The sequence below is a fragment of the Melanerpes formicivorus genome, unplaced genomic scaffold, assembly GCF_026170545.1.
Source record: "Melanerpes formicivorus ecotype bairdi unplaced genomic scaffold, bMelFor1.0.p_v2 SCAF_35, whole genome shotgun sequence".
NCBI lineage: Eukaryota > Metazoa > Chordata > Aves > Piciformes > Picidae > Melanerpes > Melanerpes formicivorus.
This window is the reverse complement of record NW_027142387.1, coordinates 7,497,795-7,524,938: the sequence shown is the minus strand read 5'-3', so window position 1 is coordinate 7,524,938 and position 27,144 is coordinate 7,497,795. Positions and strand designations below refer to the sequence as shown.

Sequence of the window (27,144 nt, the reverse complement as noted above, 5' to 3'; positions counted from 1 at the left end):
AATGTAGGCTTTTGGAGGATCTGGGACTTGCCATCAGTGAGACCTTCACTTGGATTTAGGTGGGGCATGGTTACATGACAGTGTTTGCTGTGGAAGCTGAGAAGGTGAGAATTTTGGTTCTCACCAAGGCTCTGGTCATCTAGTGTCCAAATAGCCTCTTCTTTTTTGTAGATGTTTTAGATTTTCAGTTGGTGGTGCATCAGACCCTTGATGGGAAGGTCGTGAGTTCAAGCCTGCAGTGGGCAGTAGTGTCCTCCCTATTCTAGTCGTGAGGTCTGTGGTGACAGGTTGGACGCGATGATCTTTGAGGTCTCTTCCAACCTTAGGAATACTGAATATGACCCTGTCTTGTCTGTGTAGTCTTTCCACATGTTGGGCATTCTTAGTATTTTAGGTAGCTGTGATTTGCAGTAAGTATCACAGATAACCACTCTTGAAACTGTTCTGGCTCCACAAGCAGTCCTTATGACAAGAGAAGGCTTCCCAGCCATATTAGTGCTGTTTGAGTTGTTACTGCTTCTCTTTGATTGAAAGTAGGCACAGATAGTGAAAAAAGATGTTAACAGTGCAGCTTAGTGTTAGATGAATTAAATTTTAGGTAATGTGGAAAGAAACACACAGACACATGTCTTGATCCAAACAAGGCCAGGTTGGATGAGGCCTTGAGCAGCCAAGCCTAGTTGAGATATGTCCCTACCCATGGTGGGGAGGTTGGAGTAGATGGTCTCCAAGGTCCCTTCCAACCTATACCACTCCATGATTCTAAGAAACATGTAGGATCACCCTATTTTGTGAGGTACTGTGCTTCCCAGAAAGCAGATAAAGAATGCAAAGCTCCAGCACCTCTCCCAGGTACCATAAAATGGATTAGGTTGGAATGGACCTCAGAGATAATCTAGTTCCAACCCTTGTGCCATGGGCAGGGATGTCGCTCAACTAGACTCATCCATTCTGGCCTTAAACACCTCCAGGGAGGAAGCATCCACAGCCTGCCTGGGCAACCCATTCCAGAGTCTCACCAACCTTGTACTGAGGAACTTCTTCTTAACATCTAGTCCAAGCCTACTCTCACCTTCAAACCATTCCCCCTTGTCCTCTTGCTAGACACCCGTATGAAAAGTCCCCCTCTGACTCTGTAGGCTGCTTGTAGGTATCTGGGACAGGCATGTCTGAGAACAAACCAGGCTGATCAGGGAGCAAATGGTTAATGGTATGTTGTAAAGTGAAGACGAGCCCTTTAGAAATTGACCTTTTGGAAGCACATGAAAATCTTTTTGACCAGCATACCTTATTTGTTAAAAGCTGCCAGAACGGAAAATTCCCCTGCTAAGGTCCAAGTTTTGCTAAGCCAACAATGATGATCCTGGAGTTGTAGTTATCTGTAGAGCTATCAGTAGGTTGTATTGAGATTAGCCGCAAATCATATAGCTGGAACTTGATTATGTCTTCTATTCAAAATGGAATTATTAAGAAAATAGTTTGACTTTAAGGATATTTATTAGCATGTAGTCTTGAATTTTTTTTCCCCCCCAATCTTCAGGTCAGCCTGTAAATCAGTCCCATGTGCAGGTAATATACTCTCACCCTCTTAAAGTCTAGTTTCTTAAAAAAAAAAATATCTCATCAGTATAAAAATTTCCAGGCTTTTAAGGGCTATTTTTACAGTTATGGGGAGCTATCAGATGAGTAATTCATGTGCTTTTTATAAGATGGTTTTTTTATGTCTTTGATTAGGGCAATTGAAGAATTGCAAAGAGCAACCTTAATTCCAGAGTAAGGATGTGGAAGAAGGGGGTGTGTAGATGACCACAGTTGTTTGCCAACCTTATAGGCAGATAGAAGCACATTTTTTTGCCCCTGTCCTCCTTCAGATACCTTTATGTAATTAGTGTTCTGGAGTATTAAACCCTTGGCCATTGAGCTAAACAGCTGCTGAGCGAATTTAAAACATGACCTTTCTGAGCTGTTGTGGAACTGCAGAGGGGAGGGAAGCAGAAGGGCTCAAGTCTGAATAGAGTTGAACAAATTTCTTCTTAAACTGAAAACTTTAGGAAAAGGGTGAGAGCAGTGATTTGATGCATCTGAATTCCATTTGCTGCTTCCTCAGTAGAACTTACTCTTTCTCTTTCTATTTGTGACACTGTCATATTGTTGGTACTTCCTTCATAACTGAAGTTGATTTACTGGAATTTAAATAGTTGTGTAAAATTCCATTGACCACAGATTTTCCCAGCTTCATGCCCAATTTGTGTTTTATCTTTTCACATACTTCAGTTAGGTAAATGCTACCTGATCTTTATTCACTGAAGGTTTAAAAATGTTCTTTTCCTGCAGCTAAACTTCATTTCTGTCTGAGAGGATAAGCTGAACCTTACCAGAAAATGGAAGGTTCAAAGAAGGTTCCTGTGCAGACTGGAGTCTATTTTAGTGCTGCTTTTGCCAGGAGATGAGGAGAGGGCAACAAGTAGTACTCTCTGTTCTTTGTTTTTCTTTCTGATGTTGTTTACTGGCAAAAAGGTCTGTAGATCTCAGAATATGGAGTCATGGAAGAGCACACAGTTTTTTTTACCTTCCTGCTGATAGTGCTTCCACTCTGTGTAAAAGTGCTCTTAGTCAACAAGGGAGGATGACTTCACAAGGGTGTTCCCAAGCCAAATGCCAATCATCTGGCCAGTAGGAAGAAATTCTAATTGACTTCATGTTGAAATTGCTGTTCTTTATCCCAACTTCCCTGAATTCTCTGAGCTGATGGAATTACTATCATTTATTGGGGGTTTTGCCTCAATCAAAGCGTATTTAAATGGGAAGTCAGCAAATGTGCTCACTTCATTGACATAAAGCAGTAAATTAGTTTTTAAGGCATAAATTTGAGCAAATTATTTGGTGTCAGAGTAGGGTGAGCAGTGTCTGGCTAAATCTTCCATCACAGACTGCTAAGTGTTAATCAAAATGCAGTTAACATCTCAGAAACATTAAAGGGCATCAGCAGGACCATGAAACATTCTGTCTGTGCACACAAGGGACCACAAGAATGATCAGAGTACTGGCAGACCTGCCATATGAAGAAAGGCTGAGAGAGCTGGGTTTGTTCAGCCTGGAGAAAGAAGCCTTAGGAGAGGCCTTATTACCGTGGACCAGGTGGCTACCAGGAAGGTGGGGACTCCCTTTTTATGAGGAGCCATGTGGAAAAGACAAGAGGTGATGGGGACAAATTACTGCTGGGGAGATTCCCATTGGACTCCAGGAGAAAATGTTTCCTCATCAGAACAGTTGGACATTGGAATGATCTCCCAAGGGAAGCAGTAGATTCCCTTACACTGGGCAGCTTTCAGGCAGGGTGCTGGGCCAGCTCATTTTAACCAGACTGTTACCTAGAAAGGCTGGACCAGATGGTCCTTGGGGTCCCTTCCAACCTGGCATTCTGCAGGTGTGTGAACTCTGGTTTAGAGGTCAGTGTTCAAAAGTGGGCACATGGGATTTTCTGTGCTGAGATATGAGCTCTCCTGCCTTAATGCTTCTCTCTATTCTTGCATGTTTGTGATGGTACTTTGCATTTTTGCTGCAGTTCTTTTACACCAGGTGCCCATTAGAGCTTCTTGGTGGAGTCTGGTCTGGTGGGTGTTGTTACGGTCTCTCCTGGGACAGAGACTAGGATTTTGTCCTGTATCGGGACAGGGGGTTCCCTACTTAGAGGACAGTTGGTCTCTTCTCCTTAGTATCAGATGATAGAACAAGAGGAAATGGCCTGAAATTGTGCCAGGGGAGGTTTAGGTTGGATATTAGGAAAAGGTTTCTTTCGTACAAGTGTGGTCAGGCATTGGAACAGACTGCCCAGGGAGGTGGTGGAGTCACCATTCCTGGAGGTGTTCAAGAAGTGTGTGAACATGGCACTCTGGGATGTGGTTTAGTGGCCATGGTGGTCATAGGTTGAATGTTGGACTTGATCTTGGAGGTCTTTTCCAACCCAAACAATTCTATGATTATATGAGTTCAATAAAAAGTATGTTGTGCAGTAGTAATAAATCATTATCATCTCACCTTTGGTACATGGCTTCCCTGTCACATCCATCTATTGATCGCTTGACTTGATACATAGGTCTGATTTTAGGACAGCAGAAAAGAGGTCTGAAAATCAGTATTAGTGAACAAACAGCAGGCTATTTGTTGTTATTGTCATCTCTCTGTGCCTTAGAAATACATCCCATTTCCACTTCTCCCTGGATCCTTGGCTACTAAAACCTCTTGGTCACGTATTTTATTATTGTAGGTCTTTATCGTGTTTGACAACTACTGTTTGATGGAACATCACTGATTTAACAGATCTTTGGCAGAAGAAACCTTTAAGTGAGGCACTGAGTATGAAAAGCCATTAGAAAAAAACAGGGTATGTAAAAATACTGTGTCTGGCTGATTCCTGCTTTCAGCCCATTGTGCAGTCTGACTCTGACTGGAGAAATCTTCACGTGTTTAGGGGAAGAAATTTTTGAATAATTTCACATTTCCATTAAAATAGTTTTTGTCACTGACATCAAGTCAGCCTTCCTCCTTCCTGTCACTTCACCTGTCTAACGCTGCTTGCCATTATGTGTCAGTCTAACTGGAAACTACTTTGTAAAGATCATGAATTAGTCCCATGTTGATGCTGTTCAAAAGGAAGAAAAACATGGCAACAACAAACTTTTCTACAATTGCTTTTACTCTGTGCACACACCCAAATTGGTTCCTTGGTCTACATCTTTTCTTCATCTTTTCTTGCCTGGCTGACTGCTGGGAAGCAGGAGGTTGTCTTTTCTGTGTTGTGAACATTGTGTTACAGAAGTTCTGGGCTTCTCGCAGTGAAGAATGTAGTGGGGATTGTAAACCTCATGTGATGTGCTTTTGGTGCTCTATTGCATGTAACCTGTAGGTTCAGTATCTCAGGATAATAGCCCAAACCAGAATACTTCATTTCAAGTGTGTTCAACTTAAATATTATATAATTGAAAGAGGTTTGAGGAGCTGGAGTGGGCCCAGAGAAGGGCAAAGAAGCTGGTGAGGGCTCTGGAGAACAGGTCTGGTGAGGAGCGGTTGAGGGAACCGGGGTTGTGTAGTCTGGAGAAAAGGAGGATAAGGGGAGACCATCTGGCTCTCCACAGCTCCCTGAAGGGAGTCTCTTCTGCCTAGTGACAAGTGATAGAATGAGAGGAAATGGCATCAAGCTACACCAGGGGAGGTTTAGGTTGGATATTAGAAGAAACTTCTTCATTTCTTTCAATTACATCATCCCCCAGCCTGTACTGATATCTAGGATTGTCCCAACCTCCTAAGTACAGGACCTTACACTTTGCCTTTTGTTAGGTGATAGCAGGGTGCTGACTTCACCCCAAAGTGTCTAGGGAATGAGATGGAAACACTTCTTGTTAATGAGACATGGAAAGAGTAGTGCTAGAATTTCTCTGGTACATTAAACCCTGCTCTGTGTTTAGTTAATCTGGTGTTCCTAGATTTTAGTTTAACTTCAATGTCCTCTCCCCAAAATGGAAATCCCTTTCTTGGCAATAAAATAAAATATGTAATTCTGTTTTCCCCTCTGCTAAAAGTGCCTGCCTGGAAGTAATTTTAGGATTAAATTTGTGTTTTAATTCCTGTCTTCAAATAAAAAAGTTCTATTTGACATCATCATCACTTTCCCTGCAAACAGATGATCTCACAAAAATATTCTGAGGGCAGTGCAGCAGAAATAAATGTAATGTTTTAATGGAACAGTTTTTGCTTTATGCAAATCTATGTGATAAAATAGGCTTGCAGATGAGAAGCCAAAAAGTACTCAAGCTAAAATCAGAATAGATTCTAATTAAACATATTAAAATGCTGAAAATGTTTCTGCAGTTTCTTAAGGAGATTAGAATTCTTTGATTGTTGTTGTCAGGTATCTTAAAAAAACATCTGCAAATTGAGGAGGATTATTGTGAACTCTTTAACAATTTTGACTGAGTTGCAGCAAGTCAGCAGCAGATAAACCTTCAGCTGCTGCCTTACCTTAAACAATTTAGGTCTTCATTATCACACAGTACCACAGTATAACTAACGTTGGAAAGGACCTCGAGGATCATCGAGTCCAACCTATCAACACAGACCCCATGACTAGACCATGGCACCAAGTGCCACGTCCAATCTCCTCTTGAACACCTGCAGGGATGGTGACTCCACCACCTCCCTGGGCAGCCCATTCCAATGACGAATGACTCACTCGATGAAGAACTTTCTCCTCACCTTGAGTCTAAACCTCCCCTGGCACAGCTTGAGACTGTGTCCCCTTGTTCTGATGCTGGTTGCCTGGGAGAAGAGACCAACCCCTTCCTGGCTACAACCACCTATCAGGTAATTGTAGAGAGCAATGAGGTTGCCCCTGAGCCTCCTCTTCTCCAGGCTAAACAATCCCAGCTCCCTCAGCCTCTCCTCATAGGGCTTGTGCTCAAGGCCTCTCCCCAGCCTTGTTGCCCTTCTCTGGACACGTTCAAGTGTCTCGATGTCCTTCCTAAACTGAGGGGCCCAGAACTGGACACAGTACTCAAGGTGCAGCCTAACCAATGCAGAGTACAGGGGCACAGTGACTTCCCTGCTCCTGCTGGCCACACTATTCTTAATGCAGGCCAGGATGCCATTGGCCCTCTTGGCCACCTGGGCACACTGCTGGCACACATTCAGGCGGCTGTCGATCAGCACCCCCAGGTCCCTCTCTGTTTGGGAGCTCTCCAGCCACTCCGACCCCAGCCTGTAGCTCTGCATGGGATTGCCGTAGCCAAGATTATTTCCTAATTCAATTGCAGATTATTTCCAAGTAGTGTCTTTGCCAGCTTCAACTTCTTGTTCAGGGCAGTAGGAAGAAGGAAGGTCACATGCCCACAGTGACCTGTGGCAACTGTGTGATCTGCTGATGTTTAAGTAGCAAGTATTTGTGTATTGTTAATGCTTAAGAGAAGAATTGCAAAAGAAGATATTAAATTGCCTTTACTTTGTAGTTGCCCTTGTCTTCATGGATATGATCTAATAATTTAACCTGCAACCCATAGGATGAAAATTGAAGCAATGGTGGTACCCTTGCTTGCAGGCAAAAGAAAGTGTGTTTGCAAACTCATCTTTTGGTATAGAATTGTTTTGTTTGGAAAAGCCCTTTAAGAGCATTGAGCTCAACCATTCTTTAACTCTGCCAAGGTTGGTGCTAAGCCATATTCTTCAGCACCATATCTGTCTCTTTGAAATGATTCAACCACCTCCCTGGGCAGCCTGTTGCAGTGTTTGAGAACCCTTTCAGTCAAGAAGTTTCTTCTCGCATCCAACCTAAACCTCCCTTGGTGCAACCTGAGGCTGTTTCCTCTCCTCCCTTCACTTGCTAGGGAAATGGCTCCTCTTCCTCAGCCTCCATCATCTTCCCTCATATTCTACTGCAGTTCCCAACATGCCAGCTCTGACTTGCTTCCCTTGTGCCCTAATTGAGCCATTTTCTCCTCTTGTGCACTGAAAGCAGAAAAGAAACTCCCCAGTTTTCCTTTGGCTCTTGAGTGCTGCATTAGCCAACAACAGCAGAGTTGTCATTCCATGAAATACAGAGAGCCTGCACCTTCTGCTGCTGCCTCAACAGACAACAAATATTCCAAGAATTTAGGTGCCAGCTGAGCAAACCCTTACTGAGAACCTGCAGATCTGAAATCTTGCAAACTTTCCATCTGTTCAGATTCATTCACTTTGCTGATATGAGGTCATAGAAAGCACATCCTAATGCAAGCATCAGCTACCAGTTTCCCTAATTGCTGTGATATTTTACCATACAACTTAGGTATTTTGCATGACAGGCAAAAAAAAAAATCTAGGCATGTTTATGTGGGAAAGGTGGGATGGATTCTATGACTCCTTCAGCTTTCACCAAGTATGGGTACCCTCCCAGTGACCCAATACTCCACTGTGCTGAGTGCTGCACAGCCAGGAAAAGAAAACAACCATTTTTTCCCCCTTTACCCTTATTTCAAGTAGCACAGTGTTGTTATTTGCTTAAAGTATGTGTTAGAAGGCTGCTGTTATTTTTGCCAGCTCTGAGGACACGTTCTCAACTGCAGGCTGTGTGATTTTTGAGTCTCATCATTTTTAAGTCTTTATTAAAAGTTTGCTTTGTGTGTGCGATGCTGTTTCCATTGTGCAGTTGTCTTTTGTTCTTTTTAAGGTTGTAGAATCGGATCCATACACACACAGGGATTCATGCCCACTCCCACACCCTTCCCAGCTCTCTGAGCTGCTGAGGTGTAGCATTTTTTGAATAGAGTTGAATAGCTGGATTTAATTATAAATAGGATCTTGAAAAGTGAACTTCTGTGCTCAAAGAAGAAAACACCGAAACAAAATACATTTACCTGTCAGTTATTCCTACATAATTCCTGTCACACAATTATTAGTCAAGACATGTAATAGATAGGAACTTCTCTCCATCACATCTCTTATGCTTGCTCATCCACAAGCATGAAGTCACAAATAACAACAGTTACTCTATCATCAACTTCAGGACAGAAATTGAGGTGCTGGAGCATGTTTAGAGAAGGACAACAAAGCTGGTGAAGGGTCTGGAGAACAGGTCTGGTGAGGAGCAGCTGAGGGGCCTGGGGTTGTTTAGTGTGGAGGAAAGGAGGCTGAGGGGACACCTGCCTCTCTACAACTCCCTGAAAGGAGGTTTCAGTGAGGTGGAGTTCAGTCTCTTCTCTAATATCAAATGGTAGAAGGAGAGGAAATAGCTTGGAATTGTGCCAGGGGAGTGTTAGGTTGGATATTAGGAAAAATTTATGTCCTGAAAGAGTGGTCAGGCATTGGAATAGGCTTCCCAGGAAGGGTGGAGTCACTGTCCCTGGAGATGTTCAAGAGACGTGTGGACATGTCACTTTGGTTTAATGGCTGTGGTGGTGTTAGGTTGATGGTTGACCTTTCCACAAGTTTTGGCACTGATTAAACATCTGTGTAATATATATTTTTTTTCCTCATCCCACAATTAGAATCCTGGAATCATGGGATGGTTTGGGTTAGAAGGGACCATAAAGATAACTAGTTTCAAACCCCTGGCCAGGGGCAGGGACTCCTCACACTAGACCAGGTTGTCAAGCCCTCTTTCAACCTGGCCTTGAGCACCTCCAGGGAGGGGGTATTCATGACCTCCCTGGGCAGCCTGTCCAGTGTCTCACCACCCTCACTAATGAATTTCTTCCTAATCTCCAGTCTGAATCTCCCCTCTTCCAGTTTAAAGCCATCCTCTCTCATCCTATCACACCAAGCCGTTGTAAAAAAATCCTTTCCTGGTTTTCTTGTAAGTCCTATCAGCTACTGGAAAGCCTCTATGAGGTCAGCCTTCTCTTCTCCATGCTGAGTAACCCAAACTCTGGGAGCGGATCACTCTGTTTTGGTACACCTGTATAGCCCTGCTCCAGGTTTACTCTCTCTAATGGGCTACAGGTTTGTGTTTATTGCTGCAAACCATCCTTGCTTGCTCCCTGAGACCTTGTGTCACCGTATAACTTCCATTGGGTTGACATCCAGGAGAGGACAATCGCAGAGAAACCTTTGGTGACACTCTTCAGGGTTTCTGTTTCTGCCACTGTTTGCTTTCTTGGTTCTGTGATTTTTGAAAGTGTCAAATAAAGCATGTGACACTTCTTCTGAGATTGCTGTGTACACTGCACAATGTCAGGTGCTGAGCAGAACTCTTGAGAAGTTTCCAGGGTTTCAGCATCATATCTGTTGTTGTGAATGTTTTGATGGTGACTGCTCTTTGGTAGAAGCAGCTGATCATTTAGATTGTAAAAGCTGCCTTGTGCCTTGCCAGGGGCAGAGTGGACATTGGGGTGTTGGGGGCTGAAGCTGGGAGAAACAAACTGGCCAAGCATTTTCCTGTGTCTGTGTAGTTGGTAACTGTGTGTTGGTCCCCAGTCAGTTTGTGTGCAGAAACAGTGTGGTGTGTTGGAAACTCCTTGTGTGAGAGCAGTCTTATGAAGGAGCCAGCTGCATTTGCTTTGGGACTTTGAAAGCAGGATCAAAGCTAGCAGGTAATTGCCCAATAAAGTAGGTCTGTTACCTTTGATGCACGTGGGGGAAGCAAGGCTTGCACTTAGCATGGTCCAGAAACTGAACTGGGAATCACTCAGAGAGTTCTAATTGTGACAGAGTGAAGATAGATGTGAAAGTGTGGTTTGAGGTTTGCTGTCTGTTAGCTAGCAAATTTTGTACTGCTTCACCATGGTGTGCAGTAGACTCAGCACAACTCTCAGCAGTGTTTGTTCTGTAGCTCTGCCTACTGCTCAGCCTGTAAGATCTGAGAAGACTTTGTTGATGACTGTTAATAACATTTCCTTTTCTTAGCTTAGCTAGATGTTATTAGTGAGAGGAATGTGGCAACTGCTACTTAGTGTAGGGTTACATTTCTGCAAAGTATAATTGTAGAGTTTGACCATGAGGATGAAAGCTGTCTGTAGAAAATAAATGGTTTTGGCTCAAGGCTGACGGTGCTTGGACTGATCAGACCAAATGTACTTACTTAGTAGTTATCAGCTTATCATACAGTGCTTCTTACCCTAAGCCTTTGGGTACCTGTGCCAAATGCCATCTAATTATATTTTGCTAGAACCAATACCCAGCTTACCCCAGGGAGGTCTGGTGAGAAGGTGTTTCTGATCTGCATTCTGTGCAAGCTCTCCTTGCAGTTGTCTGGTTTTGTGCTTGGTAAGCTGGTACACGTTTTCCTTGCAGACTTCTCTGTAATGCTGAGTTCTGTGTAGCTGGATTTCCACTGCAGATCTCAGACAAGTTCTTTTACATGCATTTTGTGGCGCAGAAGGAAGGGCAGTGCTCTTGCCGAGGTGATAATACGCTGAAGCATATTTGGCTACCAAAACCTGGCTACTGGGGCAGCTGAAACAGGAGGCAGTGCCCTAGGCAGATGTTGATGCAGAACACTGTCATACTTTGAGGCTGTTCAGCCTGGAGAGAAGGCAGCTCTGGGGAAACCTTAGAGCAGCCTTCCAGTACCTGAAGGGGGCCTACAAGAAAGCTGAGGAGGTACTATTTACAAAGGCTTGTTGTGATATGATGAGGGGCAATGGATTGAAGCTTGAGGAGGGCAGATTTAGACTGGAGATTAGGAAGAAATTCTTTACAGTGAGGGTGGTGAGGCACTGGGAAAGGCTGCTCAGGGAGGTTGTTGGTGCCCTCCCCCTGGAGGTGTTCCAAGCCAGGTTGGATGAGGCCTTGAGCAGCCTGGTCTAGTGGAGGGTACGCTTGCCTCACAGCAGGGAGATTGGAACTAGATGATTCCAATTATCTTACCATGCTGTATGTGATGGAAAGTGACCAATGGGAGTTGCTAGATTGGAAGAATGATTGTGGGGTTTTGTGGTATTAATGTGAATATGGAAGGATGATTCTGATCTAAGCAAGCAAGGTAGTTGCAGTAAAGTATAGGAGTGTTGCTTTTATAGCGGAGTTTTAGCACGAGACACACCACTAATAGATTGCTGGTCTGAATTCAGACTTGGCCAGTAATGGTGCTCTAACTGGTTTCAGATATTCCAGTCACTCATTTAAACAAGAATGTGAGGTCAAACTTTTGTTTGATCTCCTTTGGAGCTGCAAATTTTGAGTGTACACATACACTTATAGCCAGAAGGAAACATTATGGTGATCTAATCTGGCCTCTTGCATAAACTGGGCCACATGTGGTTGAATCTTACAGGTGGACTCAATAACTGTGATGAAACTAAAGAATATCTCTAGGAGACATGAGGTTTAAATCTTGGTTTGGGGTCTTTCAGGGCTGTCAAATACATTGTGTCCTTTAGTTGTACTTAAGAATGGAGGAACTTGCAGAAAATAATCTTAATTTCAACCTAAAGCTAAAGTTTATGATCACTTGTTAGGCCTTTTCATCAGCGGCTTGATGTCCACATGGAGGTCGGTGACAAGTGGTGTTCCTCGGGGGTCTGTACTGGGATCAAGGCTATTAAATATCTTCATCAATTATACAGACAGTGGGATTGAGTTCATCCTCAACAAGTTTGTAGTTGACACCAAGCTGAATGGTGCAGTCTATGTGCTAGAAGGATGGGATGTCCTTCAGAGGAACCTGGACAAGCTCAAGAAGTGGACCCACGTGAACCTCACAAGGTTCAACAAGGCCAAGTGCAAAGTTGTGTACCTGTATCATGGCAATCTCTGGTATCAATACAGACTGGGAGATGAAGGGATCAAGACCAGCCCTGTGGAGAAGAGTTTGAGGTTACTGGTGGGTGAAAAGCTGGGCATGAGCCAGCAGTGTCTGCTTGCAGGCCACAAGGCCAGTGGTATCCTGGGCTGCATCAAAACAAGCCTGACCAGCAGGTCAAGGGGTGGGATACTGGCACTTTGCCCTGGTAAGACCTCACCTGAATACTGTGTCTAGCTCTGGAGTCCTCAGCATAAGAAAGATATGGACCTGATGTAGCAGGTCCAGAGGAGGGCATAGAAAGGATCAGAGGGCTATGGCACCTTTCCTATGATGAAGGGCTGAGAGAGCTGGGGTTGTTCATTCTGGAGAGGAGAAATCTCTGGGGAGATTTCCCTTTCTTATAGGGGTGCCTATGAGAAATATGAGGACAATTTTTATAGCAGTGCCTTGTGACAGGACAAGGAGTGATCTTTTTAAAATAAAAGAGGAGAAATCTATGCTAAGGAAGAAAGTTTTTATGATTTGGGTGGTGAGACCCTGGCTCAAGTTGCCCAGAGAGAGGTAGTAGAAGCCCCATCCCTGCAGGCATTCCAGGTCAGGTTGTAATGAGGCTCTAAGCAATCTGATCTAGTTGAAGATGTTGTTTTGGACTAGATGACCTCTAAAGTTCCATTCCAGTACAAAGAATTCTATGATGCTGTGATCAGACATCCTCTCTCTGTATATGGTATTCTGCAGAATTAAACAGGCTGAGCTCACTTGTGGCCAGCAGTGAGTCAGCCCTGCCACAGCTCTGCTTCTCTGCTTGCCAGAAGGGCTGCTCTCTAGCATCTTAAACTTTTGTGGTGTCAGCAGTTTTTTGAACATCATGAGGTAGAGAGCAACATCTTTGCCTCCATTAACTTCCTCCTTCACATTTGCTCTGAAGTTCAGGTGTTCAGGTTAAACTGTGAGGAAGAAACAGTGGGAGAGATGTTTATCTGTATTTTTGGATAGGATGTAAACTTTCTGCAATATTATAGCAATTCCTAAATATTCCTGGATCCCCATCTCCTTTCCACTCTTGTCCAAATGGTGGCTACTAGAGTGATCTTTACTATGAAAGTGAGAAGATCAGACACTTTAATTCTGCCATTAGATGAATGCTGTATTGATATTAATTCTCGTTTTCCTAGTCTCCTTTTTCTGTCTTGCTCATCCACGGTGTTATTCTTCTTTACTGGGTGGAGTACACTTACTACTTCATTGCTCCTTTTGTATCTCTTCATATTATGTATCATCTGACAACCTGTTTCTTCTGCCTTGTGTATGACAAGTCTATTAATAGAGTTGATTGGTAGTGTAACAGAATTTTCTCTGATTCCCAGTGGATTCTGTTTTCTTGCATCATGAGGGTTGTGAACATTGGAACAGGTTGCCTAGGGAGGTAGTTGAGGTCTTATCTTTGGAGATATTCAAGGTCAGGCTCAGCAGGGCTCTAGGCAACCTTATCTAGGAGGAAGATGTCCCTGCTGACTGCAGGGGTGTTGGACTGGGTGCCCCTGGGGGTCCTTTCCTACCCAAGCTGTTCTATGATCCTATGATCATCGTACAGTTACATTTTACAGTTACAATGAAGAGTCTCTCTCTGTTTGATGTTGAGACCCAGAATGCACGTCAGTGTAAATGGAGCGTAAGTCATTGAGGAGTAGAGAGCTCTGCTGAAGAAAGTGGGCTGAAATTAAGAACATGTTCTAAGGGAGTCTAAGGATATGAGGACCTCCAGTGTGCAAAACAACTGTCCATCACTTGCAGAACTTCTTTCTCCATGCTCCCCTTGCTAATGAGAGGGATCCCTGGGCAGCATGTTCCAGTATTTCACGACTCTCACTGTAAAGAACTTCTTCCTTATGTCTAAACCATTGCCCCTTGTCCTTTTACTACAAACCCTTCAAAACAGTCCCTCCTCAGCCTTGCTGTAGGTCTCCTTTGGATATGAAAATGTAGCTTTAAGGTTTTCCTGGAGGCTTTTCCTCTCCAGGCTGAACAGCACCACTTCTTTCAGCCTGTCTTCATAGCAGAGGTGCTCCGGCCCTCTGGTCATCTTTGGCCATCCTCTGGACCTGCACTAGCAGGTCCATGAACCTCTTCTGTCGAGGGCCCCAGAGCTGGACAAAGTACTCCCTCAGAACTTTTTTATCCAAGGCCTCTTCAAGCAGCTACAGAGGTGCTGAAAAATGGCAACTGGACTTGTGAGCACATTTTTTCTCCTGGGTTTCTCAAAACGGTTAATGTCAGTGGAACCAAAAGAGAATGAGTGTAAATTCAGCTGTTGGCATGTGGCCTTTTCCTTTCTTCCTTTTATCTTGGCTTTCTTCAGGTTAGATGTCTGGGACAGCATTACATTTAAACTTCGAGGGAGATGAAACTATTTTTAATGGCTATAGGTGTTAGAAGTATCTTTTGTTTGCCTATGTAGTGGCAAGATTCTGCATTGCAGCAGTATAGGACTGTTGAGGTTCCCAGCTGCTCTAGACTACCCGATTTTTACAAATGAGGTCAGATAAAATCTCTGCTTACTACACAATGATTACATTTAGGACAGCTTGTACTTCAGGAAATGCACATTTTTAGCTTCTCAGCTTCACAATTGCACTTTGATTTTTATTGACTTATTTATCTATTTAAAACCAACTGCCTCCACATGGGTTTTGGTACAAACACGAAAGTGGGAATCCATCTGTGGACTCTATCAGTTGAGTCTTAACAAAACTCCAGGTGTGGCTTTTCCCTTTCAAAAAAAACCCAACTTGTGAAATGTTAGTAGAACCCTTATTCATACACTTTTAAAAAAATACTCTTTGTGTGTGTGTGTTTTTGTTGTCTTTCTCTTTTTAAATGGGCTCTTTAGGGTAAGGGACACCTTAATAAAGATTCTTAATGTATCTGTGGTACAGGCTTACACAGACTCCTGCAGCACTCTAGTGTGCTACTGGAAATGCACTTGCAGTCACATTCACCTTTTACTCTTAAGAGTCAAGGAAGCAGGTAGTCATGTTTTGTTGATAACATCTCTGATGTTTAACTCTTAGGTCAGGGTAAGTTTTTTTTATGTCTGTTCCTTTGGGTGTTTATTCCTGGTTACCAGAGATGTTTTCCCATGTTTTTGGAAAATCCAGATTTGCTTGCAAAATACATATATTTTAATTAGTAACAAGTGAATGTGCTGAATTGATTTATCATACAATGGTTGTTATGTTGGCAAGAAAGATTTTATCAATGAATCCTTCTTTACCATAAGGGTGGTGGAACACTGTAACAGGTTGCCCAGGGAGGTGATTGAGGCCCCATCCCTCGAGCTGCTCAAGGTCAGCCTCGACCCAGCCTGATCTAGTGGAGTATGTCCCTGCTTGCTGCAGGTCCCTGCTTGCCCCTTCCAACCCAAACCATTCTATGATCCTGAAGGAGGAGAGGGAACCTCTACAGCAAGCACAGATGAAGGGGATGAAACCACTTTCTCCAAAAGCAGCAAATTTCATGATGTGTCAAGAAGGAAGCTACTGAGGAGCTTACTCAGTAGTAGATCTAGAATACTTTTTAATTCAGTGTGGTTTTTTTTAATCATTACTTTGAAGTTATAAACATAACTTAATTTTTAATGGTACTGGCTACTTGTCTGATCTGCAGAAAAATCCAGATACTGTGGTCTCTGAATTTACTAACTCAGAAAAGGTCTACACAGTAAGTTTAAAAGGGTGGAGAGAGGAGGTAGAAGTACCAATAAACCAAATAATGACACTGGAACTCAAAAGTCTTTCAGGAATTTGGGGGTTTTGGTCCAATTTGTAAACTGAGTATTTTATGCTTGCCTTCTATCACATGGAGGTCAGCGTGTGGTGCTCTGAGATCCTTAGAGAAAAGATGCTGACAGTATACCAAGTCTCAATGGTAAAGATGGTGCAGTGCCATATCCCAGCAGAGGAGTATGCTGAAAAGCTTTGATACTTGACTGTCTTGATGACTTGTTAATGTGTGCTTGTTTAAGAATTTCAGGCTTGCATAAGGGGGAAGCAGTTAAGGAGAAAAATGTTGCAAAACTTGGTGGAAATGTAAAATGAGTAAAATAAGCATGGCCAGCTAAGGCAGTACCTCATCTATCCAAGGTGAACGTTTATCTGCATCAGTCAGTCTGTTGTTTGAATTCTGCCTTTGAAATGACACTTTGACACCTTTTTGTATAAATTAGGCATATTAATGTGATTGCATTTACTTGTAGGTGGCTCTAACCAAGAGAGCTGATCCAGCCGAGTTGAAAACAATATTTTTGAAGGTATGTATAAAGTAAATATTTTACTCTTTCTGCTTAAATTTTTTTCCTATCTTTTGCTCCTTTATTGCAGCATACAACTCCTGATAGTTTTTCCAACCATTAATCATTCACTGTATTATTACCATGTTAGACTTAAATACCATTATGAGAATTGAACAATGCTCACCAAGAAGTCAGATACATTCCTGAGTGATGATTGTATTGACTCAGAAGAAGTATTACTATCTTAGAAAAAAACCTGCATTGTTCAGAGAATGTGGTGGGAGTTTCAATATTGTTCCTACATGTGGTAAAATGTTCATGTAGACACCTTGCTGTTAGACCATTGGGTAAATCAATCCCTTCCCTTGCTTTCCCTTGCTTTCCCTTGCTTTCCCTTGCTTTCCCTTGCTTTCCCTCCCAAAATTCCATCTGTGGTGGCCTGCTGTAGAATTATGCAGGTAAAGAAATGACTCCTCTACTTGCTTGTATACTTGGAGAGAAGTGTCCTTGAGTGTTTGCTGGAAATTTGCCTTCTTTGACCCACTTCCTACATTTAAATAACCATTCCTAACGTTCCTAAGACTCACCAGTGTGGTGTCACTATTTGCTTGGTAGCCTGGTATGAAAAGAGAGTACAGAAATGGGTGAGTGTGGAGGAGGATGTATATGAGGAAGGTGCCACAGGGAGCTGGGGTATCTGAATTATTTTTGTGAGGGTGTTGAGTGCCTAGCAGAGCTGGTACCTTCCCGAGTTCCTCCCTCCACCCTCTCTCTCTCCAGCATCATGCCCTGCTCTCCGTGCACTTCTGGCATGTTTTCCATTGTCCTTGTGAGCTATTATTAACAGCCTGTGTAGGTGTCACTATGTATATTGCCAGTATTTATAGTTTTATCATACACTGTCAGTATTTATAGCTCTGAAATCAGATTTTCACTTGAGAAAGCCAAGATTTTTAACATATTAAGTCCTGGAACTTCTGTTTGTCAGGAGAGCAAAAAGGCTCTTGAAACAGAGTGGGATAATGTGATTTTCAGAGGGGAATGCTTCAAGAGCAGCAGAAAGGCAGCAGAAAAGCAGGCTGTTGATGCAAGAAGATGGTAGCATTGAGGAAGGGAATAAACACAGCAGAGAGAAGCCTGGTCCCTTCTGCAGCATGAACTGGTGCTCAGTGGCTAGGGGTGTGTGGTGGCTGGTTTGGTGAGAACAGCCTGGAAATTGTCTCCTACTTGCCTGTGGGTGTTCCCCTCTCTTGCATTTCTGAAGGTTGCAGCTCCCTCAGCTTTCAGTTTTGGTGGACTGAGTGGGTCGTGGTTGAGCATGCTAAATAACCACCTCCACCTCCTTTTTCCCTCCTTTTCCACTGAAAAGAGGGGGTCTCAGTAAAGCAGAGTAATGAAAGATGAGCAAAATGCTTTGTTCAGTGCAATACAGATGCTGCTGTGCTGCTTGCTGCAGAGAAGGAAGAGGGGATGTGCTATGTTGTTTTGTGATCTACAGCTGGGTGATGGTCAGAACATTAATTAAGCTGGTTCAGTCTATTTTAAGTAGCGAGGCCAATCCCCAGATGGTGGGATCTTCAGTTGTGAAATAACTTGACAGCCATGCTTCAGTTAAGGACTGAAAAATATGATTGCCAGATAGAAATGGTACCCACTGTGAAGAAAGAAATAGGAAGCTATCAGTTTGAATACAGTTGATTACAGTCAACTTTTAGCATATTTAATACATCACACTCCCAATAAAATGTTTGCAAATCTTGCTTAAAGTGGGATTGAACTGGTTAATACTCAACTATCTAAAGTGTATGTAAATAAGTTACCCCAAAGCCATTAAGTACTATTGTATAATATCAAATTCTCTGTGGGTATAATTGCCAGAGTGGGGAAAAACACAATTGTAAAGGAGCATTTTTTTAATGTCTCTGCTCCAAAACCAATGGAATTGATGTTTTTTGCTCTTTTTGTTATGATAATTTCCAAGAGTAACTCTACTTCTTCTAAGTCTTCTACCATAACCCCTAAGAGATTAGATTTTAGTCAAAGTGATCAAGCTGACATTTTCCAAGGTCATTTTCTATATGTAGTATAGAGGACGTGATTGGATTTCAAATGCACTTCAGTAAATCACAATGACAAGAAACAGGGGGGACACTGAAACCTTGTGCTGTTTTCTGTTATTGAGTGCCCTAGCAGGGGGTTAGCCTAGCTGGAAAAAGGGAAGAAAAAAAAAAAAAAGAAATATAGAAGCATAGGCTGTCTGACTTATTTGATTTGTTTCTCAATAGCAGCTGTGTTAAAAGTTTCTGAGGCTGGGGTTTCTGAAAGATTCTGTCTTCCTGCAAGTGATTCCATTGAAATCAATTCATCTGCTAGTTCTTATAAAAGTATACAGTTCAAAATTTCTTGTGGTGTATCAACTAGAAAGCTTCTGTTACCAACAGTGTCTATTGAAACAGGAATCCTGAAATGCTAACCACTATATAGATGCCAGAGCAAGTTATGCTTTGTTTGGGCTTGCTTCTCTGAAGCCTTGTTTCTTGCAGATGCTGCTGTACCTGAAAACTGTATTTATATAGCACTAGAAGAAAATAATCTACTTAGTGTTACACTTTGGCATCCCTCTGAGAGTTGCATGCCTGCAGCAGGTATAACAGTGCTCTGCAGGCACTAGTGCGGCTCTGAGAAATGAAAGCTGGCAGTTGCCTTCCGTTAGCAGAGCCACAGCAAGGTAAAACAAAACGTGTGTCTTCCGAGTAGGCTACCAAATAGCAATAGGCAGCTAATTTATTTATGACTTTAGTGTGGATAATGCTCTGTGGGGAGCTGCAGCATGGTTTGTCATCCCACCTTGCCTTAAAAAAAAAATAATAAAGAAATAAATGAGCACTTGCTTTCCTCATCAGTGCACATTTGTTATTCCAAGGCAGATCTGTTTCTCTTAAAGCTAACGTGGTTCTGCAGATGTTGCCTGGGATTTCTTTTCCTCCTAATTCTTGTCCTTATCCTTTTTTTGTCCCTTAAAATCCAGTGGTTTGGGTTTTTTTAAGGGTTGATTTCAGATTTACCCTTCTACAGAAAATGAGGACTTTAAGCTGTGAGAGGTGACTAAGGAATCAGGGTAAGGGTGATAATGAAGGCAATTACTTGAAAAGTATTTGAATGTTACTTTTCCTTGATGTGTACCATGCTGTTGGAGGCTTTGCTTGGGAAAAAATACACTGGAGTTTTCTGGAGTAATATGGCAGTAACTATGATGTAAAGCAGGAGTAACATATGCCAGTGGTGTTTGGTAAGGTGTTGGATCTCTGTTCTTGTCTCTGCAGTGTGCTGAACTCTCAAAGTTCTGGTTTTCTGTTAGATTGTTCTGCAAATGCCATTCTCTGGCCTCCTTTCCAGCAGTTCAGCCAAGGAGTATCTGTAGGTTCTCCTTTACTGAGGTACCAGCCGTGGCTGAAGGTGATGTGGAGCTCCTCCAAAACAGCACCCTCAGGTGGACACTCTTGTGGGATCTTTACTCCACTAGCCCTGCAGTGTCATTTGATGGATGTAAACCTGCCTGCTCATCTGGGAGTAGAATGGTTACACAGAGGAGACATGTCACAGAAGTAAGATATGCTGGAGTATCCCAGTGCTGTCAGAGCTTCACTGGGCCTGAGATGCCGCAGGCATGCTTACAAATGCACTTGTTCTTCTTGCCTTGCTTCACAAAAACTGTACTGAAGCATTCTAGGCTGCCATGGAGAAGTTGTTGACATGGTAAACAGAAAAATCATATCTCTGTCAATCCTGTGTACTGGGAAGACAAGCCTGCAGCTGCTTCAGTGCTCCCCACTTTTTCCTGTTATGAGTGTGGGCTCCAGGTTCTTCAGTGCAGAACTGTCATCTGCTCTGACATAAGCCTGCTCCTGATTTAGGAACTGAGTGTGGTGGTAGGAAATGCCTGGAGAAGAATGTATCTGAGGCACTAAATGTTGTATTCATTTAACAGTATGCAAGTGTGGAGAAGAATGGCGAGTTCTTCATGTCTCCTAATGACTTTGTCACACGGTACCTGAAGATAATTGGAGATGGTTTGCCTAATGCAAGCACTGTACAGCTCCTTGCAGGTGTGGTGGATCAGACAAAAGATGGGTAAGTAATTTTTGGTGTTGCTTTTTTTGCCCTTCTGTTGTTCATTCTGAAAATACACACTCATTCTTCCAAAGCAGTCTGGTCCCTGAAGGGTGGTGTGGGGTTGGGTTTGGTTTGGTTTTTCTCCTGCAGATACATAAAGGAATGCAGTGTCTTTTAAGTGGAAAGAGAAGAAACAATGTTTTGAGATGCATGTACCATTTAGCTGAGCAAACCATTTTCTGTCTAACTATGTATTTTTTATTCATTGAAGCTTTTATGTTTGTTGTCTGTCTCCTCTACCTCTTGCTTTTCTTTCCTTCTCCAAGCCTATCTGTCTCTGATTACTTCTGTATCTGTCACAAACATTCAAATAGCAATCCAAAGTAAGTTTAGCTGGTGTAGGAAGAGATGGTAGAAAAAAAAGTACCCCTGCTTTGCTTTGTCAGTAGCACTGGTAAAAGTTTTTTTTTGCCTTTAGGAAAGAGGAGGAGCAACTAAGGTGTTTAGGGAGCCACTCTGCAATCCTGGGAAGACAGCAATGAAGTTGGTTGCACGTGGTTTGCATTTGAAAGGCTGACTTGGGCAATGGACAAGATTAGCTATCCCTCCATCTTCCTCTCCCCTTCTTTAATGGTCATTGCCCAGGCAAGCTGTCTTTTCACTCATGAATGCATTTTTTTAACCCAGAATAATTAGCTATGGACTTAAAGGCTGTAGTTGTGGCATTTTTAGAAACCAGAAAACTTCAGGCATGACTCATATCAGTGGTTGCAGAGAATAAAAGGTGAGATAAATGAAGCATGACAAGGGAATGCAGGTGTCCTACAGAGCAGATGCATGTGCATGTGAACTTCTGCAGCAGTTTTTGTGCCCTCTTTTCTGCTCAGCCAGCCTCATGTAGCTGGCAGCTGGGCACCTTAAACCTTGAAGATGAGTTAATGTGGTGCTTGTTTCCCCTGTTAAAAACGCTCTGTGAGAGGTTATACTGGTAACATTGGCCTGATGGCAGCAAGGAAGTGATGGCTTCAGATAATGTTTGACAGAAAGCATGAAACATTTCCCAGATTGGAAATTCCCTTGGTTGGATGCCTGCAAACCCAGCATTTTCCAAATTGCATGGCTCCAAATCCAGTTTAGAATAAGAAGATTGAGAGTATAATCCATGCCGTGTGATTTGGCTCTCCCTCACGAGCAGAAGCTGAAGAGCAAAATGTAGAGCTGTAGCCTCTGTGAAGTTGTTGACAGGTTGGGATTTCATAACTTGGTGTGATCTTGTAGGAGTTTCTTGGTGTGGTGTTGAGGCCTCTAATTGCTACTCTCTACCATGAGTGAGGACTGCTTCATGTAATCCAAACTGTGCAGTTACAAGGGACTGCATGTACCTAACATGTCTCTTCTGGTATTCAAACTGTCGTCCTGTTTAGCTGCTATCCTACTATGTGAAGGACTGGAGCAAGTTCAGGGAGTGATTAGCATCTATCTCTGTAACCTGACACTGTAGCATATTTTTCACATGGCCAGGCATTTGTACCTTCTTCTAGTGGTGTACAAAGTAATTCTCAGAGTGATCATCTGAAGCAAGGGTCAGTCACTTTTAGATTCCTGGAATGGGATAGCAGTAAGACTTACTGGTCTTCTGTTGAATGCTTTCCAGCTTGGCTGCCCAGATCTCCTAGTTTTAAAGTGAAATATAAACCTGCTTTTTAAGCTCCTTCTGAATTTGGTAAGAAGTTAGGTACAGGTACTAAGTGAGAAATATAAAATGGGTAAGTTGCAGAGGTGAAAAGGAGATAGCTCAAGAGCTTTAGACTCATGAGCAGAGCATGGGCAAATAAATGGGCAAAGAGTTGCTTGCCCCAGAGCTGAGATCTTGACTGTGTAAAGAACGGTAGCTCTTACGTACAACCTCACTGGGGTTGCTGTGGACAAAATCTCTTGTGTAGCTGTAGCAGAATTCCTGCATTGCCAGAGACTGAGGGTTTGAGGGTATCTAGAGGAGCTGCTGGTGGTGTGACAAAGGTATGAGACCTCTTAAGGCAGACTGTCATTCAGTGAATATCTGTTGCCATGGGAGCAAGTTTTGCCTCCATCTTTAGTCAGGGCAAGGGGTTATTTGGAGGTGGGTTTTCCTTCTGTGCTGTTACAGAGGCACCTTTTTAAGGTTCCTTTTAAGAAAAGGAAATGCTTTTCTTGCTGATGAGCAGAGAAGCTTTCCAAAGTGGTTGATCAGTGATAAAGTGTTGTATTGTGTGACTATAGTTTGTAGGAAACAGTCTTAAGAACTTTGACTGGTTCCTGGCCTTAAGCTTCTCATCCCTACATTTAATTAAAACAAAAAAAAATGCTTAATTTAGCTTCAGCTGGATCAGAAACTCCCCCAGAACACAGTGGCTTTTGCAAAGCCTATCAGGAACAGGCCAGACATTTTCCATCCTCCCTACTATCAGATATTGTTTTTTCAGTCTTTTGTTGTACTTCTAAACATCTGTCTAACAAAATAAGTATTTACTGCACATCTCTGTTTGGACTGTAGTAACTAACACTTTACTGAGACATAACTGCATGCTTTATTTTTAGAAAGGACAAACTATACATAATAACACTTGGAAATGCCAGCAGTTCCCATTATTATTGGATATAAATTTATCCTCTAATGCACCAATTTACACTATACTTAGTTTACCTGGGCTGCAGCATAAAATAATAGATGTAGCTTTAGTTTGTGTCCCATTATGTTATCATGTCTAAATTGCTGATCTAGTAAAAACAGATGCATTGATTTCTGAGGAAACCTCTTCATCGTTGCATTTGGTTATATTATTGCAGTGGGTCTGCTCAGCCTGGAGAAGAGAAGGCTCTGGGGAGACCTTAGAGCAGCCTCCCACTACCTGAAGGAGGCCTACAGGAAAGCTGAGGAGGGACTTTTTATAAAGGCCTGTGGTGACTGGACAAGGGGCAGTGGTTTTAAGCTTGAGCAGGCTAGATATAGAATGCGCGTTAGGAAAAAGCTCTTTACTATGAGGGTAGTGAGATGCTGGAACAGGTTGCCTACTAAAGCTGTGGATGCCACATCCCTGGAAGTGATTGAGACCAGGCTTTGAGCAGTGTGGTCCAGTAGGAGGTGTCCCTGCTGAAGGCAGGGTTTTGGAACTATCTGATCTTCTAGGTCCCTTCCAAACCAAACCATTCTGTTCTATGAAAGGAGAGGGTAGCAAATAGTGGTTTTGCTGCACCATACCCAGTTGTGTTTTGACTAGCTCTTTGGGGAGGTTTAAGTTGGATATTAAGAAACATTTCTTTCCTGAAAGAGTGGTCAGGCATCAGAACAGGCTGCGCAGGGAAGTGGTGGAGTCACTATCCCTGGAGATGTTCAAGAATGTGGGGACATGGCACTTCAGGAGATGGTTTCATGGCCGTGGTGGTGTCGGTTTGAAGGTTGGACGCAATGACCTTAAAGGTCTGTTCCAACCAAAACAATTCTGATTTTTGTTTGTGTGGATGCTTTTAAAATACCAAGATTTCAACCTTCCTGAATAAAAGGTTCAATATTGGCACAGATGTGAAGGTGAAGGAAGACTTTGACCAGTTAAGTAGGGTGTCCTCAAGATCGTAGTAAAAATTCTGTAAACATCTCAGCTTCCCCTGTCAGTGCCCTTAAAATCACAAGGCTTTTCCCTGCTATTGTAACATAAATGAACACTTGTTTAGGTAGATAAAATAACTCTTAAGTAGTATATTGAAGTCCATGTTAATACATGCTGTTTAATGCCACCTAATGATAGTCAGGGAAGGGTTATGCTAACCCCCCCCAAAAAAAAGATGATGCTAAACCGGAGAGAAAATGTGTTACCCAGGCAACTACCCTTGTGCAGTGGAGAGAAGTGAGCATATGGCTCTGTGCTCCACGTTATTTCAGCATCTTTAAGCATTAAGAACCACACGTGTAATTGACTGTGAAAAATTACTGCTCAGTTACTGTATTGTGTGGTCATAATAGAAGTAAATGAATACGTCATTGTTGGTAGAATAGATCTGTTGGGAATCACTCGCGGGCTGGTCTACTTAAGGAGCAAAAATACAATAAGAAGAAAATAGCTGGTTTAATTAACATGTAAAAATTGGGTTAATTTGAATTCAGCTGGCACAGCAGATATTAATGTCTCTTCTTTAACAGTCTGGCTAGAACCACACAATTTGTACACTTTTAATCTTCCTAGTAGTATGAATAATTGCTTTTGAAAATGGGGTTATTTTAAGCATCTCTCTCTGACTTATTAGGGGGATTTATTACTTGCAAGTACTGACAAAGAATGCTTCTACCAGTTTAAAATCTTGTAGCTGTGTTAATATGTGGACTTTTAATCAAATCCAGGCCTAAAACCAGAGAATATGTTCTTAGTGTGGTGCTGTGTTTCTTTTCCTGTGCTCTCATCGCTGTGTTGGGATCTGGTGGTAAGGACATGTGCTGGTGGTTGTTCCACACAAAAAGCAGCTGTATCAAAATGCTGCTGGTAGATTATTGTAGATTTAAATTCTAAAAAATCCTATTCCAGAGTCTTGTCTCTTGCTGTCTGTTTTATTCTTTCTGGGTGTGGGCTTTACACTTTTGGGGACAGAAGAGCTCAGGGCTTTGTGTCTGTTTGCTGTTGTGGAAGTTGTCAGGTGTGGAACCATTAATGATGGATAATGATGAGCTTTTATAACCTGCAAATAACATAGTTTTGCATTTATGCATATTTATTGTTACCAAGTAGGTTGTGATATATTGGTTGAAAATGGAAGGAAATACAGCATGGAAAAAAAATTCCTTTTGTCTTAGGAGAGATGGAATTTGCTTCCATTTAACGACTGAGGAGCTGTGTATTCGGTGCCTGGCAGTGGGGAGTACTGAGAGCTCCTGAAGAGTTTAAATTAAACTCAGAGGCCTGCCCATGTGCTGGGGTGTGAATATGTAGCAAGTCATTGGCTTCACTGCCAGTAAAGCTCAAGGCATGCTTAGATGTTTATTGGCACCATCAATTGTGAGTTATTAAGAGTACCTGAGAAGGTTTCTTCTTATTTATTTCTCACACTGCGTAATGATCTATGGTGGCGAGTTCCCAGAGCTAATTATTTGTCAGACTATTTCTGACTCTACATATACTTTCTTTTATTTAGTGAGTATGTATAGAGGGAGGTAATGCAGAACAGTGTTTTGGCCTTCTCTGTACCATGGTTGTTTTTTTCTCAGTGTTCTCATCTGTTTCTCCTCTCATGTTTTCATGCTGATCATGGAAATCAACCTTGGTTACCCTGTGAATGTCTGACTTCTGTGTGACTTGAAATTAATTCCCTGAAGAGATGGTGACTGAAGATTGCTGTATAGCCATAGGTCATCACAACTTGATGAAGGGAATGTCTTTCCCAACCTCTTCAAACACTTTGTTCTTCACTGTTAGTGCACACCGAGTGGGAGTTTTCATTGAGCCAGCTGCAGTGTCACTTGGAGTCCAAGTCCTAAGGATACAGTTAGTTTCTAATGAAAAACAAAAGCAAAAATAAAGCTTTATAAAGTTTTATAAGGCATAAAGTTTTATGTGTATTTCTTGCTATTCGTTACACGGCCAAGAGGGCCAATGGCATCCTGGCCTGTAGCAGGAACAGTGTGGCCAGCAGGAGCAGGGAGGTCATTCTGCCCCTGTACACTGCACTGGTGAGGCCACACATTGAGTACTGTGTCCAGTTCTGGGCCCCTCAGTTTAGGAAGGATGTTGAGTTGCTGGAATGTGTCCAGAGAAGGACAAGAAGATTGGTGAGGGGCTTGGAACACAAGCCTTATGGGGAGAGGCTGAGGGAGCTGGGGTTGCTTAGCCTGGAGAGGAGGAGGCTCAGGGGAGACCTTACTGCTCTGTACAACTACCTTAAGGGAGGTTGTGGACAGGCGGAGGTTGGTCTCTTCTCCCAGGCAACCAGCATCAGAACAAGAGGACACAGTCTCAAGCTGTGCCAGGGGAGGTTTAGGCTGGAGGTTAGGAAGAAATTCTACACAGAGAGAGTGATTGCCCATTGGAATGGGCTGCCCGGGGAGGTGGTGGAGTCACCATTATTTGAGGTGTTCAGGAGGAGACTTGATAGAGTGCTTGGTGCCATGGTTTAGTTGATTAGGTGGTGTTGCATAATAGGTTGGACACGATGATCTTGAAGGTCTCTTCTGGTCTATTCTATTCTATTCTCTGAATTTTGTGTTTCTCAGATCTTTGGGAATCTTTGTTCCCCAGCTACTTGCCAGGTAAACCCATTAAATCTATTTCTCACTACATTGCCATCAAGCAGCCTTGAGAGAGAACAATTTTAAACCTCCCAGGCTGCCAGCAGGCCCTGCAGCCACACTTTTGAAGATGATTTTAAAGTGTACAACCTAGACATTAAAGAAGCAGCAAACCAGAAGAGCAGTTGGCCCTTGCCTCTTTACGAATAGGAGTTTGATCTTTATTTGAACTCTTGGGTGTGACCCAGAGAAATCAGAACTGCTCAAGGTCTTTGCTGTATC

At 42.7% G+C, this 27,144-nt stretch overlaps 1 protein-coding gene across 4 annotated transcripts in view; it reads left to right on the top strand.

Annotated features, from left to right (window-relative positions):
- Positions 1-27,144, top strand: part of SLC25A13 (solute carrier family 25 member 13) — a 128,165-nt gene that overhangs the window by 28,521 nt on the left and 72,500 nt on the right. For all 4 annotated transcript variants that reach the window (XM_068157069.1, XM_068157068.1, XM_068157070.1 and 1 more), the window contains 2 exons: positions 16,467-16,520; positions 20,491-20,633. In XM_068157069.1, the coding sequence (XP_068013170.1) occupies positions 16,467-16,520; positions 20,491-20,633 (197 nt within the window). The remainder of the gene's footprint in view (positions 1-16,466; positions 16,521-20,490; positions 20,634-27,144) is intronic.